Source organism: Oncorhynchus gorbuscha, linkage group LG11 (assembly GCF_021184085.1).
Source record: "Oncorhynchus gorbuscha isolate QuinsamMale2020 ecotype Even-year linkage group LG11, OgorEven_v1.0, whole genome shotgun sequence".
In the NCBI taxonomy this organism is placed as follows: domain Eukaryota; kingdom Metazoa; phylum Chordata; class Actinopteri; order Salmoniformes; family Salmonidae; genus Oncorhynchus; species Oncorhynchus gorbuscha.
Window position 1 is genome coordinate 46,997,689 of NC_060183.1, and position 18,344 is coordinate 47,016,032.

At 45.6% G+C, this 18,344-nt stretch overlaps 1 protein-coding gene across 1 annotated transcript in view; it reads right to left on the minus strand.

The window, feature by feature from the left end:
* Positions 1 to 18,344, minus strand: part of LOC124048773 (WD repeat-containing protein 70) — an 88,781-nt gene that overhangs the window by 38,014 nt on the left and 32,423 nt on the right. Inside the window, 1 exon segment of the mRNA XM_046369840.1 lies at positions 9,552 to 9,726. Within this exon segment, the coding sequence (XP_046225796.1) occupies positions 9,552 to 9,726 (175 nt within the window).

Genomic DNA, 18,344 nt, shown 5'->3' on the forward strand with positions numbered 1-18,344 from the left:
CATTCCCAAATTACAAACTCTTAAATCAAATTGTTATTATATTAAGTTGTTCTAAAAGCTGGGTTTGAGGTTCTCCCCAAATCAGCTCTAACTTCAGAAGGAATCCCACAACCCCACTATCTGAAATAGAACAACTATTTGAAATGCCCTCACTTGCACTAGGTTAACGTGGTTTTAGCCACAAGCACAAAATCGGTAAGTGTTACTAAAATCTGATATTTGTAAAAATGTGGGACATTTGTGAGAATGAGTAAGGCGAATTGGGCGTCTACTCGTCAATTTGCAGGGTAAAGCAAATTGGAAAGAGTGCTTCAGCAAGAAGTTGCTTCTCAAAGTGGATGCTGTCCCTACCATCAATGTCACTTCAAAAGCATCTCAAACAGCCAGCAGCACCAGCAGAGACTAAGCATTATCATGGGTTTCAGTCAGCATGGAAGTCAATCAGGTAAGTAAAAGTCAAAGAGCTAACTTGCTACCTCTCTGCTAATGTTAGCGAGTGCATTTAGCTCACGTCTTCCATGTAAATAACACAAATAAAATGAGCCAACTGTAAACATGTCTGCCTGCTCTTCGTAGCCAACTACTGATTTTGTCATACTATAAACAGTACAATCTTAAGGGAAAACGTAGTTTTGGCCGCGATGGTGGTCACTGTTACTGTATAAAGCAAGTTTTCAAGGTGTTTTGCGCATTGCGGTAATTCTGTATTTCTGTGGCTCCGGGGGAGTTTTCTACATAGCCTGCCGAGTGTGGGCTAAACTGAAATTTGACGCTTGACACTAGGAGGGGTGGATTTTGCTCATTGGAAAAGTTTCATTTTGGATCTTACGATCAATGTTGTCACAGTTGCTTCTTGTTGAAGAGGCAGCTGCTAACGTTAGCTTACTATAGCTAGCTATCCTCTTCCTCCATTTCTGAATGAATTTGTGCTATGTCTTTCTCGCTAGAAAAATGAAAGTCATGCGTCCTCCGATACACAACCCAACCAAGCCGCACTGCTTCTTAACACAGCGCCATCCAACCCGGAAGCCAGCGGCACCAATGTGTCGGAGGAAACACTGTGCACCTGGCAACCTTGGTTAGCGCGCACTGCACCCGGCCTGCCACAGGAGTCGCTGATGCGCGATGAGACAAGGCCAAACCCGGCCAAACCCTCCCTAACCCGGACGACGCTAGGCCAATTGTGCGTCGCCCCACGGACCTCCCGGTTCCGGCCGGTTACGACAGAGCCTGGGCGTGTACCCAGAGTCTCTGGTGGCACAGCTGGCGCTGCAGTCCAACACTTTGTTTTTATTATTTTATTATTTTACATTGTCATTATTTATTTGAGGCTAAATTGATTTTATTGATGTATTATATTAAGTTAAAATGAGTGTTCATTCAGTATTGTTTTAATTGTCATTATTACAAATAAATGTTTTTTGGTCCTCCAATAATCGGTATCGGCGTTGAAAAAATCATAATCGGTCGACAGCTACCGCACGAACAGTCATGAAAAGGGCACGGCAGTGCCTCTTCCCCCTGAGGAGGCTGAAAAGATTTGGCATGGGCCCTCAGATCCACAAAAAGTTATACAGCTGAACCATCAAGAGCATCTTGACTGGCTGCATCACCACTTCGTATGGCAAAGCACCGCCCTTGACTGCATAGCGCTACAAAGAGTGGTGCTCACAACCCAAAACATCTCTGGGGCCGAGCTCCCTGCCATCCAGGACCTCTATTACAGGCGGTGTCAGAGAAAGGACGGAAAATTTGCCCGATGACCGATCATGACTGGACTACTGACGTAACTCGCCCGAGTGGGTTTTTCAACTGGCTCCTCCGACGCAACGTCCCCTGAATGCCCATCTGCTATCCGCGGCCTGCTAGCTGTCTAGAGCCTATCGGAGCCTATCGGACTGGGACATGCTTAACATCCCGGCCACCCTACAATCTAAGTTTGATGCCCTCAATCTCACACAAATTATCATGGAACCTACCAGGTACAACCCCAAATACAGAAACTCAGGCACCCTCATAGATATCAATCCTAACCAACCTGCCCTCCAAATACACCTCTGCTGTCTTGAACCAGGATCTCAGCGATCACTGCCTCATTGCCTGCATCCGTAATGGGTCCGCATTTAAACGACCACCGCTCATCACTGTCAAATGCTCCCTAAAACACTTCAGAGAGCAGGCCTTTCTATTCGACTTGGCCCGGGTATCTTGGAAGGATATGGACCTCATTCCGTCAGTAGAGGATGCCTGGTTATTCTTTAAAAGTGCTATCCTGATCATCTTAAATAAGCATGCCCAATTCAAAAAAGATTAGAACCAGGAACAGATATAGCCCTTGGTTCACTCCAGACCTGACTGCCCTTGACCAGCACAAAAACATCTTGTGGCGTTCTGCATTAGCATCAAATAGCCCCCGCGATATACAACTTTTCAGGGAAGTTAGGAACCAATATACACAGGCAGTTAGGAAAGCAAAGGCTAGCTTTTTCAAACAGAAATTTGCATCCTGTAGCACAAACTCTGAAAAGTTCTGGGACACTGAAAAGTCCATGGACAACAAGAGCACCTCCTCCCAGCTGCCCACTGCACTGAGGATAGGAAACACTGTCACCACCGATAAATCTGCGATAATTGAGAATTTCAATAAGCATTTTTCTATGGCTGGCCATGCTTTCCACCTGGTCACCTTCAAACAAGCAAGATTTCTGGCTCTCACAGACCTGTAACTTCTTCTTTAAGAGGCTCCTCTGTCCTCCACTCGTTACCTGTATTAATGACACCTGTTTGAACTTGTTATCAGTATAAAAGACCTGTCCACAACCTCAAACAGTCACACTCCAAACTCCACTATGGCCAAGTCCAAAGAGCTGTCAAAGGACACCAGAAACCAAATTGTAGACCTGCACCAGGCTGGGAAGACTGAATCTGCAATAGGTAAGCAGCTTGGTTTGAAGAAATCAACTGTGGGAGCAATTATTAGGAAATGGAAGACATACAAGACCACTGATAATCTCCCTCGATCTGGGGCTCCACGCAAGATCTCACCCCGCGGGGTTAAAATGATCACAAGAACGGTGAGCAAAAATCCCAGAACCACACGGGGGGACCTAGTGAATGACCTGCAGAGAGCTGGGACCAAAGTAACAAAGCCTACCATCAGTAGTACACTACGCCGCCAGGGACTCAAATCCTGCAGTGCCAGACGTGTCCCCCTGCTTAAGCCAGTACATGTCCAGGCCCGTCTGAAGTTTGCTATAAAGCATTTGGATGATCCAGAAGACGATTGGGAGAATGTCATATGGTCAGATGAAACCAAAATATAACTTTTTGGTATCCAAAGAACACCATACCTACTGTGAAGCATGGGGGTGGAAACATCATGCTTTGGGGCTGTTTTTCTGCAAAGGGACCAGGACGACTGATCCGTGTAAAGGAAAGAATGAATGGGGCCATGTATCGTGAGATTTTGAGTGAAAACCTCCTTCCATCAGCAAGGGCATTGAATATGAAACGTGGCTGGGTATTTCAGCATGACAATGATCCCAAACACACCACCCGGGCAACGAATGAGTGGCGTCGTAAGAAGCATTTCAAGGTCCTGGAGTGGCCTAGCCAGTCTCCAGATCTCAACCCCATAGAAAATATTTGGAGGGAGTTGAAAGTCCGTGTTGCCCAGCAACAGCCCCAAAACATCACTGCTCTAGAGGAGATCTGCATGGAGGAATGGGCAAAAATACCAGCAACAGTGTGTGAAAACCTTGTGAAGACTTACAGAAAACATTTGACCTCTGTCAAAGGGTATATAACAAAGTATTGAGATGAACTTTTGTTATTGACCAAATACTTATTTTCCACCATAATTTGCAAATAAATTCATAAAAAATCCTACAATGTGATTTTCTGGATATTTTTTTCTCATTTTGTCTGCCATAGTTGAAGTGTACCTATGATGCAAATTACAGGCCTCTCTCATCTTTTTAAGTGGGAGAACTTGCACAATTGGTGGCTGACTAAATACTTTTTTGCCCCACTGTACATCTTTAGGAGACAGAACGTGTCTCCTTTCTGAGCGGTATGACGGCTGCGTGGTCCCATGGTGTTTATACTGGCGTACTATTGTTTGTACAGATGAATGTGGTACCTTCAGGCATTTGGAAATTGCTCCCAAGGGTGAACCAGACTTATGGAGGCCTACAATTCTTTTTCTGAGGACTTGGCTGATTTCTTTTGATTTCCCCATGATGTCAAGCAGAGAGGCACTGAGGTTGAAGGTAGGCCTCGAAATACATCCACAGTTACACCTCCAATTGACTCAAATTATGTCAATTAGCCTATCAGAAGTTTCTAAAGCCATGACATCATTTTCTGGAATTTTCCAAGCTGTTTAAAAGGCACAGTCAACTTAGTGTATGTAAACGTCTGACCCACTGGAATTGTGATACAGTGAATTATAAGTGAAATAATCCACCTGTAAACAATTGTTGGAAAAATTACTTGTGTCATGCACACAGTAGATGTCCTCACGAACTTGCCAAAGCTAGAGTTTTAATGACTCCAACCTAAGTGTATGTAAACTTTCGACTTCAACTGTACACACTCGCTCACACACACACTGAACTGTCATTCTTACACAAAACCCTCCCACATTCACAAACACTACATACACACAAACACACACAGTCATACTGACACAACAAAAACACATACATACCCACACTTTTACACTCATCAGTTGCTGCTGCTACTCTGTTCTTTATTTTACTCATTATTATCTATCCAGATGCCTAGTCATTTTACCCTGTCTTCATGTACATATCTACCTTGTACATCCGGTTCCGGTTGGAGCGAGTGGTCGCATCTGCACTTCGCTCCCGCGGGTAGTATAACTTTTTCATTATATTACAACGGTTTGATTTGTCTAATCTTAGCAATTTCTTCTCAGCTAGCTACATAGCCGTCTTTGTATCAAAGATAATTGCGTAATTATCGTATTTCGCCGTCCTAACGTAGTCTTCACTAGCCAGCTAGCTAACGTCCACTGATTAGCTGCACTGGAGAAACTATTACACTCAACTGAACGACTTGATTAGTGTAGTGTTAGCTAGCTACATAGCTGTCTTTGCTGTCTTCGTATCATCGTATCCAAGATAATTGTGTTGTTTAGGTTTAGAGTGTGTAGTCTTAGAGCGATTATCTTAATTTACCGAGGTTAGCTAGCCAGCTATTTGTCGTCCTTAACGTAGGTGACTCTGCTAGCTAGCCAACGCTAGCCAACGTCTTCTGTATAGAACTCAACTACCCGGTCGCATTCACAGGTAGTATCACATTTTCACTTCATTTCATTACAGTACAACGGTTTGATTTGTTTGATCGTAGCTAGCTACTTAGCTAGCTACATAGCCGTCTTTGTATCAAAGATAATTGTGTAGTCTAGAGCGATTTTCTAGGTTCGCTAGCCAGCTATTGTCGTTCTTTTAACGCAACGTAACGTAAACAACACTGCTAGCTAGCCAGCTAGCCCCCGAATAGCAACACTGCAGAAACTATTACACTCAACGGAACGACTTGATTAGTGTAGTGTCAACAACGCACCCACTGCCAGCTGGCCTACTTCAGCAGTACTGTATCATTTTAATCATTTTAGTCAATAAGATTCTTGCTACGTAGCTTAACTTTCTGAACATTCGAGACGTGTAGTCCACTTGTCATTCCAATCTCCTTTGCATTAGCGTAGCCTCTTCTGTAGCCTGTCAACTATGTGTCTGTTTATCCCTGTTCTCTCCTCTCTGCACAGACCATACAAACGCTCCTCACCACGTGGCCGCGGCCACCCTACTCTGGTGGTCCCAGCGCGCACGACCCACGTGGAGTTCCAGGTCTCCGGTAGCCTCTGGAACTGCCAATCTGCGGTCAACAAGGCAGAGTTCATCTCAGCCTATGCCTCCCTCCAGTCCCTCGACTTCTTGGCACTGACGGAAACATGGATCACCACAGACAACACTGCTACTCCTACTGCTCTCTCTTCGTCCGCCCACGTGTTCTCGCACACCCCGAGAGCGTCTGGTCAGCGGGGTGGTGGCACCGGGATCCTCATCTCTCCCAAGTGGTCATTCTCTCTTTCTCCCCTTACCCATCTGTCTATCGCCTCCTTTGAATTCCATGCTGTCACAGTTACTAGCCCTTTCAAGCTTAACATCCTTATCATCCTTATCATCCAGGTTCCCTCGGAGAGTTCATCAATGAGCTTGATGCCTTGATAAGCTCCTTTCCTGAGGACGGCTCACCTCTCACAGTTCTGGGCGACTTTAACCTCCCCACGTCTACCTTTGACTCTTTCCTCTCTGCCTCCTTCTTTCCACTCCTCTCCTCTTTTGACCTCACCCTCTCACCTTCCCCCCCTACTCACAAGGCAGGCAATACGCTCGACCTCATCTTTACTAGATGCTGTTCTTCCACTAACCTCATTGCAACTCCCCTCCAAGTCTCCGACCACTGCCTTGTATCCTTTTCCCTCTCGCTCTCATCCAACACCTCCGACACTGCCCCTACTCGGATGGTATCGCGCCGTCCCAACCTTCGCTCTCTCTCCCCCGCTACTCTCTCCTCTTCCATCCTATCATCTCTTCCCTCCGCTCAAACCTTCTCCCACCTATCTCCTGATTCTGCCTCCTCAACCCTCCTCTCCTCCCTCTCTGCATCCCTTGACTCTCTATGTCCCCTATCCCCAGGCCGGCTCGGTCCTCCCCTCCCGCTCCGTGGCTCGATGACTCATTGCGAGCTCACAGAACAGGGCTCCGGGCAGCCGAGCGGAAATGGAGGAAAACTCGCCTCCCTGCGGACCTGGCATCCTTTCACTCCCTCCTCTCTACATTTTCCTCCTCTGTCTCTGCTGCTAAAGCCACTTTCTACCACGCTAAATTCCAAGCATCTGCCTCTAACCCTAGGAAGCTCTTTGCCACCTTCTCCTCCCTCCTGAATCCTCCGCCCCCTCCCCCCTCCTCCCTCTCTGCAGATGACTTCGTCAACCATTTTGAAAAGAAGGTCGACGACATCCGATCCTCGTTTGCTAAGTCAAACGACACCGCTGGTTCTGCTCACACTGCCCTACCCTGTGCTCTGACCTCTTTCTCCCTCTCTCTCCAGATGAAATCTCGCGTCTTGTGACGGCCGGCCGCCCAACAACCTGCCCGCTTGACCCTATCCCCTCCTCTCTTCTCCAGACCATTTCCGGAGACCTTCTCCCTTACCTCACCTCGCTCATCAACTCATCCCTGACCGCTGGCTACGTCCCTTCCGTCTTCAAGAGAGCGAGAGTTGCACCCCTTCTGAAAAAACCTACACTCGATCCCTCCGATGTCAACAATTACAGACCAGTATCCCTTCTTTCTTTTCTCTCCAAAACTCTTGAACGTGCCGTCCTTGGCCAGCTCTCCCGCTATCTCTCTCTGAATGACCTTCTTGATCCAAATCAGTCAGGTTTCAAGACTAGTCATTCAACTGAGACTGCTCTCCTCTGTATCACGGAGGCGCTCCGCACTGCTAAAGCTAACTCTCTCTCCTCTGCTCTCATCCTTCTAGATCTATCGGCTGCCTTCGATACTGTGAACCATCAGATCCTCCTCTCCACCCTCTCCGAGTTGGGCATCTCCGGCGCGGCCCACGCTTGGATTGCGTCCTACCTGACAGGTCGCTCCTACCAGGTGGCGTGGCGAGAATCTATCTCCTCACCACGCGCTCTCACCACTGGTGTCCCCCAGGGCTCTGTTCTTGGCCCTCTCCTATTCTCGCTATACACCAAGTCACTTGGCTCTGTCATAACCTCACATGGTCTCTCTTATCATTGCTATGCAGACGACACACAATTAATCTTCTCCTTTCCCCCTTCTGATGACCAGGTGGCGATCGCATCTCTGCATGTCTGGCAGACATATCAGTGTGGATGACGGATCACCACCTCAAGCTGAACCTCGGCAAGACGGAGCTGCTCTTCCTCCCGGGAAGGACTGCCCGTTCCATGATCTCGCCATCACGGTTGACAACTCCATTGTGTCCTCCTCTCCCAGAGCGCCAAGAACCTTGGCGTGATCCTGGACAACACCCTGTCGTTCTCAACCAACATCAAGGCGGTGGCCCGTTCCTGTAGGTTCATGCTCTACAACATCCGCAGAGTACGACCCTGCCTCACACAGGAAGCGGCGCAGGTCCTAATCCAGGCACTTGTCATCTCCCGTCTGGATTACTGCAACTCGCTGTTGGCTGGGCTCCCTGCCTGTGCCATTAAACCCCTTCAACTCATCCAGAACGCCGCAGCCCGTCTGGTGTTCAACCTTCCCAAGTTCTCTCACGTCACCCCGCTCCTCCGTTCTCTCCACTGGCTTCCAGTTGAAGCTCGCATCCGCTACAAGACCATGGTGCTTGCCTACGGAGCTGTGAGGGGAACGGCACCTCAGTACCTCCAGGCTCTGATCAGGCCCTACACCCAAACAAGGGCACTGCGTTCATCCACCTCTGGCCTGCTCGCCTCCCTACCACTGAGGAAGTACAGCTCCCGCTCAGCCCAGTCAAAACTGTTCGCTGCCCTGGCCCCCCAATGGTGGAACAAACTCCCTCACGACGCCAGGACAGCGGAGTCAATCACCACCTTCCGGAGACACCTGAAACCCCACCTCTTTAAGGAATACCTATGATAGGATAAGTAATCCCTCTCACCCCCCTAAGTTTTAGATGCACTATTGTTAAGTGACTGTCCCACTGGATGTCATAAGGTGAATGCACCAATTTGTAAGTCGCTCTGGATAAGAGCGTCTGCTAAATGACTTAAATGTAAATGTAAATGTACATCGATCTGGTACTCCCTGTACTGTATATAGCTCCATTATTGTGCATTTTATTCCTCATGTTAGTCACTATTCCATTTTGCATTATTATTTTATAAACTCTGCATTGGAATGGATCCAACTCTGAGTTAGAATGGTTCATAAGCAAGCACTTCACTGTAAAGTCTATACCAGCATACCACCCCCTATATTTTTTTTTTGGGGGGGGGTGGAGGTAATGTAAACGGTTACCCCCACCCCAGTGACCGAAAACAATAAATGTCTGCCTAACAACCAACAATCCTCAATCTCAGCAATGAGGATCAAACCTAACCATCTGTCCCACTAACATACGACACATTCTTATTCAACCATGTCCCCCCACCACACACGTAGAGAGACCTCTCCATCCGCATACCACACATCCCTCATCCTATATCACACCAGATACAAGACAGATGGGAAAAAACAGACAGGATGGTTTGAATTAAGGCTATTTATAAAACACAAACGCCACTTTCCCACCTATGGCTTTATTTACTGCTGGGTCCTGCTTAGTGTTGGGGACCTTTTGAACTCTGACCCCATCCCCTGGCCTCCTGCTCGGAGTCCTTCATGTGTGACTAACAGTGTGTGCATAAGCCAGTGTGAGACAATGGTGAGGTAGTGTGTGTTTGTTCGTGCGTGTGGTCGTTTATGCGTGTGCGAGTCAGCGCGTGAGACAGAGAGACTCACGCTGAGGTTCCTGTCCCAGATCTGGATGGTTCCGTCCTGGCAGCCGGCTGCCACCAGCTTCCCGTCTCGGCTGTAGGTGCAACATGTGGGCGTGACTTTCTTCCCCTGCAGGGAGCGGGGTTTGAAGCACATCTTGTGCTTCTTGTTAGAGCTCAGGTCCCATGTTCGAACAGTACTGAGAACACAGTGAGAAAGAGTAGAGGTTTATGAACCAACACACAAGATGCTCAAACGACACATGATATTAACATACAGTGTATTCGGAACGTATTCAGACCCCTTGAATTTTTCCACATTGTGTTCCTTTACAGCCTTATTCTAAAATGGATTAAATAAATAAAAAATCCTCATGAATCTACACACAATACCCCATAAGGACTAAGTGGAAACAGGTTTTCAGAAATTGTTCAACATTATTTAAAAACAAAAATACCTTATTTATTTAAGTATTCAGACCCTTTGCTATGAGACTTCGAAATTTCGCTCAGGTGCATCCATTTTCCATTGATCATCCTTGAGATGTTTCTACAACTTGGATTGGAGTCCACCTGTAGTAAATTCAATTGATTGGAAATGATTTGGTAAGGCACACACCTGTCTATATAAGGTCCCACGGTTGACAGTGCATGTCAGAGCAAAACCAAGCCTCGAGGTCGAAGAAATTGTCTGTAGAGCGAGGAGACAGGATTGTGTCGAGGCACAGAACTGGGGAAGGGTACCAAGACATTTCTACAGTATTGAAGGTCCCCAAGAACACAGTGGCCTCCATCATTCTTAAATGGAAAAAGTTTGGAACCACCAAGACTCTTGCTAGAGCTGGCAGACTGCTCAAACTGCTCAATCAAGGGAGGAGGGCCTTGGTCTGGGAGGTGACCAAGAACCTGATGGTCACTCTGACAGCGCTCCAAAGTTCCTCTGCTGAGATGGGAGAACCTTCCAGAAGGACAACAATCAAGCCTTTATGCTAGAGTTTGACAAAAGGCTCCTAAAGAACTCAGACCATGAGAAACAAGATTCTTTGGTCAATTGAACTCTTTGGCCTGAATGGTAAGAGTCACGTCAGGAGGAAACCTAGCACCATCCCTACAGTGAAGCGTGGTGGTGGCAGCATTATGCTGTGGGAGTGTTTTTCAGTACCAGGGACTGGGAGAATAGTCAGGATCGAGGGGAAAGAGGAACGGAGAAAAGTACAGAGAGATCCTTGATGAAAACCTGCTCCAGAGCTTGAGAGGATCTGCAGAGAAGAATGGGAGAACCTCCCCAAATACAGGTGTGCCAAGCTTGAGGTGTCATACTCAAGAAGAATCAAGGCTGTAATCGCTGCCAAAGGTGCTGAGTAAAGGGTCTGAATACTTGTGGTATTTCAGTTTCCTAAAATGTCTCATTATGGGGTGTTGTGTGTTGATTGATGAGGGGAAAATAATAAATGTAATCCATCAAAGAATAAGGCTGTAACGTAACAAACCGTGGAAAAAGCCAAGGGGTCTGAATACTTTCCGGATGCACTGTATCAGCAGTAGCCCAAACCTCTGTGCAACAATATCCCCGACTCGAAACTCCTCAAATCCATTAACAATCACAACATACCACCGTTCCATTATCATCCAAGTATTCTGAGAGCTCTCCTATTACAACGCCACAAATCCTATCAGCCAGTAACTCACATCATATAGATGTTCCCTAGTCTCTGAGCCTTCTTCCCATACCCCTCCATATAGTATCAGCCAGATATGTGTTGAAGGATGAGAGGTTATGGAACGGAGCAGAGAGACGGAACACTAGATCAGCCTGACAGGCGTGTCTGAAGCCTCCATGAAGTCCTGATTTTACTCCCTACATCTGCTCAACACATTATTGAACCGTGCTGCAGACAGACGGCGCAGGATGGGAAGAATTAAAAAACAAACATACATATTTCTAACACCGATATGTACACAAACACAGCTGAGCTGGTTGTATACGGTTGAGTCAATTCTAAGTGTTGAACCAAATATTGACTTGGCTACTAGAAGAGGAGTGATACAGGGACAGGGTGGTAAAAGTCAAATGGAGGCATATTGAGGGAGGTTGCATATATTCTCTGTAATTCCTTGAAAAGGTGATTAAAAAAATGAATACATTAAAATCATCCCATACAATTTTACCCAGGCCAGAAATTCTAAACAAGGGCGTGGTCTCTGTTAAAAAAAAAAAAACTTTTTTGACGAATAACGGGTTCCACACGTTCCTGCGTAGTTTGGGAAACATATTACTAATATTTTGTTATATTATTATTATAAAATATATGTATGTTGACTGATCAGGTCCTGCTTGAACTAATTAATAACGCATTTCTTTGTGATGGTGTATATTCAATGGGTTTATTAAAATACCCACATCTGCACACCCCTACTCCCACCCGTCACCGGTGCCGGGCTGCACAACACTATGTATAAAAGAAGTATGCTGGTAAAGTGGTGAGAGAAAAAAATGACTGTTTGAAAGGGTGTCATATAAACATAGCCATATTTTTTTCTACAGGTAACAAACCATAAATTTGATCTGAAATATGTATACGTGTCAGACAGGCTCAAAGCAGGCATTCTGCAGCTTTTAAAACATACCAAAGTGGACACTGGACAGTCATGTGACTGGGACCACCAAGGCCTGTAGGGTCAGAGGGGAAAGGAAGTGTAACCTTTAACCTCACCAACACGGTTGGTTTCCCATCCTAAGGATGCCTTAAGGAGGTAAGTTCCACACGCCTCCTTACCACCTCACTCAACATTATAACCTTCACCTCACTTAACATAGACGCTCAGTAGTTCACCCTTCTAAAGAGGTTGAGGAGATAGACAAGAGGAGGGGGGAGGAAAAGGGAGTACAGGATGAGAGAAAATCGAGCTAGAGATGGAGTAGAGACAGAGGGGACAGTAGAGGGGAAAGGAGGATGGGGAAGTGGAAGCCGACTAGCACAAACATGAGTCAGAGGGCAGACACTAGAGGCGCCTGGTGCCATGTGTCAGCCTAGCAGACCAGCCGTGCCAATGTATGTCTCTCTTGCATGTGTGTCTCTCTGACACACTGCCTGTTTCAACAGGCCTGACCCTTGGGGGTCACAGGGTCAGGAGAGGAGCATAAACACGCAGAGCTGCTACTAACAGCAAGGCATGGATTCCTCCACGGCTCGCTACACACTACAACAGTCAGACACACACTCAACTGTGTTTAGATAAGTTTGACAAGGTGACACAGATGCCAGCCAAAGACAGATCATTTGAGGGAGTATTGGCAGTTGTTTAATAAACCTCACAAATTTACAAGTGTTTAATAATGTTGCTAGCACGAAGTGCTTTCAGGCTGATCCTCATACTAGCAACACAGTGACCAAGTTTAGTGCGTGATGTGAATTCGTATGTGAATGTTGTGTGTGTGTGTGTGTGTGTGTGTGTGTGTGTGTGTGTGTGTGTGTGTGTGTGTGTGTGTGTGTGTGTGTGTGTGTGTGTGTGTGTGTGTGTGTGTGTGTGTGTGTGTGTGTGTGTGTGTGTGTGTGTGTGTGTGTATTGCTTACGTGTCGTGGGTGACAGGAGTGTGCAGGGTGACAGATCGTTCCACCTGCTCGCTCACAGACGTCTCTATTCTGTCTACATAGGAGCCTAGGTGTCTGTCCAGACACTAAAGACAGCAGAACCTTTCACGTAGCAGCACACAACACCAGGAATTCAATTCATCTCAGCCAGCCTCTTTCCAAAACATGGCCTTGATGGCTGACAGGGCAGGAGCAGAGGCCACCGCCATCCCACCACGGCTGGGCCGATCCTGGGTCTCTCACACATCTCAGCAGCTAGGCAAGGATGCTCTACCACATATTAGGTGGGAAGTTGAAGGGATTCAAGGAATGACCGCAAAGGAATGCAAAACCTAGTGGATTGTAAACTACAGGTGCACTCAAGTTATTTAGGAGCTGTTTCTTCAAATAAATTATTTTGGTGACCCTCTAACATCACCCGCTTTAGAAGGGTGCTACGTTCCTGTGTGATGAACGAACAACTTAGCAACCATCTCACAAGTCGCAACTCAATTCTTTTCAATGAAGTGACAAAACATTCACGTATAGAACAATAAAGAAACCAAAACACGGAGGGGCACACAAAGTATCACGCCACCCTTTCTTTCCCTTCCCCAACAAGCCTGTTTTCGCCTCAATCAGCGCTCCCCTTTTCCTGTGTAAGCGCTTAAAGACCCAGAGGGGTGTTTGTGATAAAAGACGAGAGCCATACAGCCTCAGTCATGCATGTGTGGTTTACTAGGTAACACAGCCGTTCACACATCAACCCGAGGTTTAGCCCCCCCCTCTCTGCCTTCAGATGCTATCTGTGGGACAGTCGTTAGGTCTGCCAGGGCCGGGTGGCTGGGATTATGGGAAAGCTCCCCAGATGGAGGGATAAGGAGGAGAGTAATAAAGGACAGTCTGATCAAAGCGCAGGGGCCTCTGTGTCAGGCTGTGTTAGAATGGCTGGGGGCCCGGGGATGGGGCCCGGCTGTGAGGCCCGCTGAGGCTCTGTTATAATCACTGATAGGGATTAGAGGGGAAAATGGAAGCTACTCCATCTCAGAGGATGTACAAGATAAGAAGGGGAAAGAAACTGCTGGAAGTGGAGCAGTCAAGACACATAGACGAACACAGGAGGTTCAACCAGACATCCAGGTGAGGCCGGGGAAGATGTTGACTTATTGCCTCCTTCGTGCACAAACATAGCATACAGAATAAAATATACAGCACATTGCTATTATATGATATTCCCATCATAGCAGCGGGAAGTTGGGGAACACCCCTTGAAAAATCAGAGTGCACTAGTAAAGCTATTTGGTCTTGGCCATAGTGGAGTTTGGAGTGTGACTGTTTGAGGTTGTGGACAGGTGTCTTTTATACTGATAACAAGTTCAAACAGGCGCCATTAATACAGGTAACGAGTGGAGGACAGAGGAGCCTCTTAAAGAAAAAGTTACAGGTCTGTGAGAGCCAGAAACCTTGCTTGTTTGTAGGTGACCAAATACTTATTTTTCACCATAATTTGCAAATTAATTAAGTAAAAATCCTACAATGTGATTTTCTGGATTTGTTTTTTTCATTTTGTCTGTCATAGTTGAAGTGTACCTATGATGCAAATGACAGGCCTCTCTCATCTTTTTAAGTGGGAGAACTTGCACAATTGGTGGCTGACTAAATACTTTTTTGCCCCACTGTAATTACCAGACTCAAGTTACAAATGCTGGTAAACTCTCAAATACATTTGTTTTAAACATGCTCCACAAAAGAAGTGCACTGGGCCTTTACTAGTCCTGCATTAATGGACCGATATAGACGTCTTCAGCCTGGGCAAAGAAAACGTAGCACCCCCACCGCCACCCTACTTCCCGTGGCTATGATTCCTGTGTGTACACTGGATTTGAAATCCACTTCAATAGTGAGATAAAAAGGCTTATCAATATTGTCAGCTTGGTTTAATGGATCCTCATTAAGCTCAATAAGTAGGGCAGTGAATCTGCATCCAAAGACCAAATGATAAAGTGACTGTAGCTCATCCAGGTTGATTGGTTGACAAGTTAAGTAAGCCATTAGCCTAGAACCCATTGGAGTAGCACAGGAGGAAATTACCATGAAAGTCTCTTTTCGCTCCAATAAAACAGGAGTAGCCTCACCATAGCAGCAGGTCGAGGTTATAGAGTTCAACATCCAATCCATTCTGTGCAACAGTCTGTAATTGAAAGTATCTGGTTGTGGTAAGTATAGTGAACAAAAAAGTGTTGGTCCATGTTTCATGAGCGGGAATAAAAGATCCCAGAAATTTTCCAAACGCACAAAAAGCTTATTTCTCAGATTTTGTGCCAAATGTATTTACATCCATGTTAGTGAGCATTTCTCCTTTGCCAACATAATCCATCCACCTGACAGGTGTGGCATATCAAGAAGCTGAATAAACAGCATTCATTACACAGGTGCACCTTGTGCTGGGTACAAGGCCTACTACAACGCCACTGATGTTTTGAGGACGCATGCAATTGGCATTAGAGGTCGACCGATTAATCGGAATGGCCGATTTCAAGTTTTCAACAATCGGAAATATTTATTTTTGGACACCGATTTGGCAGAATTAAAACAAAAAAAACAAAAATTCTAAGGTCTTGGATGATTTCTTGTGATTTTCCCATGATGTCAAGCAAAGAGGCACTGAGTGAAGGTAGGCCTTGAAATACATCCACAGGTACACCTCCAATTGACTCAAATGATATCAATTAGCCTATCAGAAGCTTCTAAAGCCATGACATAATTTTCTGGAATTTTCCAAGCTGTTTAAAGGCACAGTCAACTAGTGTATGTAAACATCTGACACACTGGAATTGTGATACAGTGAATTATAAGTGAAATAATCCATCTGTAAACAATTGTTGGAAAAATTACTTGTGTCATGCACAAAGTAGATGTCCTAACCGACTTACCAAAACTATAGTTTGTTAACAATACATTTGTGGAGTGGTTGAAAAACAAGTTTTAATGACTTCAACCTAAGTGTATGTAAACTTCCGACTTCAACTGTATGTTTCAATTGACTGGATTCCTTTATTGAACTGTAACTCAAAATTGTTGCATCTTGCGTTCATATTTTTCTTCATTGAATTACATTCCAGGGCAGCAGGATATGGAACACTAGCTCCGTAAGGCAGGCGGGGTGCCGGGCTCTGGGAGACGTGGTGTTAGAGACCCGCTGGACTGTGGATGAACCTGGTGTGTCTGAGTGTCTCAATGCCCAGAGAGGATGAGAAGTTCTCTCAGACCCCTGGGACATCGGTCTGTTCTCACTCCACATCTCCGTATTGCCATGGAGATCACAATTAATAGCCCTGTGATCCTGCACAAGTCCTCCAAAAAGCCCAAATTAGGGTATCTCCAAGCTCCATACTTTGGGCTGAGAGCATAGGGTTACATATAGAAAAATGGGAAAAATACTCAGTTGACAAGCACAGTATGCCAGAAATGAACAATTAAGAGATAGTGGGATGATCTCAAGAGCAGGGAGGAGTATCAGTTTACATCGAGACGGGACATAAAACACTTGAGAGAGCTCAACTCAGAGGCTGCTACAGTGCGAGAAACCCCATAGCAAAGATTTACGGGGTTCGCTCAATTCACACATCCTTTATCATGGTTATTATACTGGTGTGGCCCGAGAGCATGAAGCAGATTCATAATGGTGTCCATTTCCAGAAAGATCATGTACAATGGTGATTCCTGAATGTGCCATCTACACTGAGTGTACAAAACAATAAGAAACCCTTTGTATTATTGAGTTGAAGGCACACCCCTCCATCAGTGTAGATCATATACTGTATGGAATGGTGCATGGAGTGGTGGGGTGTACTGTATGATAAAGACAGCAGACAGGTGAACCTCCAGGACAGGGGCTGACAGAGACATGCTCTCCTCTCCTCTGGGGCCAATCTGAATCCACATCCCAGTCCTGTCCTGCAGCCCAGCATGGAGGTTATCCCTGGCATCCAGCAAAACATTCCTCAGTTATTAAGGTTAGTGTGTGTGTGTGTGTGTGTGTGTGTGTGTGTGTGTGTGTGTGTGTGTGTGTGTGTGTGTGTGTGTGTGTGTGTGTGTGTGTGTGTGTGTGTGTGTGTGTGTGTGTGTGTGTGTGTGTGTGTGTGTGTGTGTGTGTGTGTGTGTGTGTGTGTGTGTGTGTGTGTGTGTGTGTGTGTCCATCCCTATTAATCTGTGTCAAAACATGTCTTACTTAGTAAAACCCATAGCTCAATTTTGGCTAGAAATACTCCCACAGAGGAACAAAGTCTTTACACTTTCCAGGAGCAAACTATTTGGCCTGAAACATATTATTCTCCTTGAGGCTTTCAAACAGGTGTTCTTTCAGCAGAGAATTTGTTTAAGTAACACCGCACTTAGCAGGTATTTGGGCCCTATGCTTCAAATATGAGTAATCACTTTGCGTTTAGGTAGCGTGCTATTTGGCATGTATGCCAATTTAACCTCAAACAAGAGTGAGAATGTTGAAAGGGGCTTCAATACGGTCTAACTCCAACTGCTGCGCCACAGGGCTACTTTATCGGGAAACGACATCTCTCGTCACATTCCTCTGATAGAAATATGTTGGGATAGTTTAGTCACACTTAAAGAGGACCGCCACAGCCATGGGAAGAGGAATCCACAGAATGTGACAACCAGAGAATATGCTGTAGATTTTAGGCCTAATAACCCATGTAAAAACATACTGTAGTATACTATGATATAAATACTGAGTATTCACTGTAGTGTTTTTGCAGACTGTTCTGTAGTATTCACTGTAGAAAGTCTATGAAAACACCAGTGAATACTGTAATATTTACTGTAGTATTTACAGTAAATAAATACTACAGTTTACAGTAAAATAAAACTCTAGAATATACTGTACTGTTAAGGGAAAGGGGATACCTAGTCAGTAACTGAATGCAGTCAACCGAAATGTGTCTTCCGCATTTAGCTAAACCCTCAGAAAGGTGTGGGGGGGCTGCCTTAAAGGAAAACTCCACCTCAACAAATATTTTGGTATTTGTTTCATAAGTCCATTGCTAATATAGTCACAAAACATTTTGCATGTTAGCATTCAAGATTTCAAGATATGTAACTTTCAAAATACAGAAATCTGGCTCATATGATGCAAAATGCATCATACAGGCCAGATTTCTGTATGTGGGCAAATTTCTATATTTTGGTCCATTTCTTAGCATCGAAGATAACATTTTGTACCAATATCC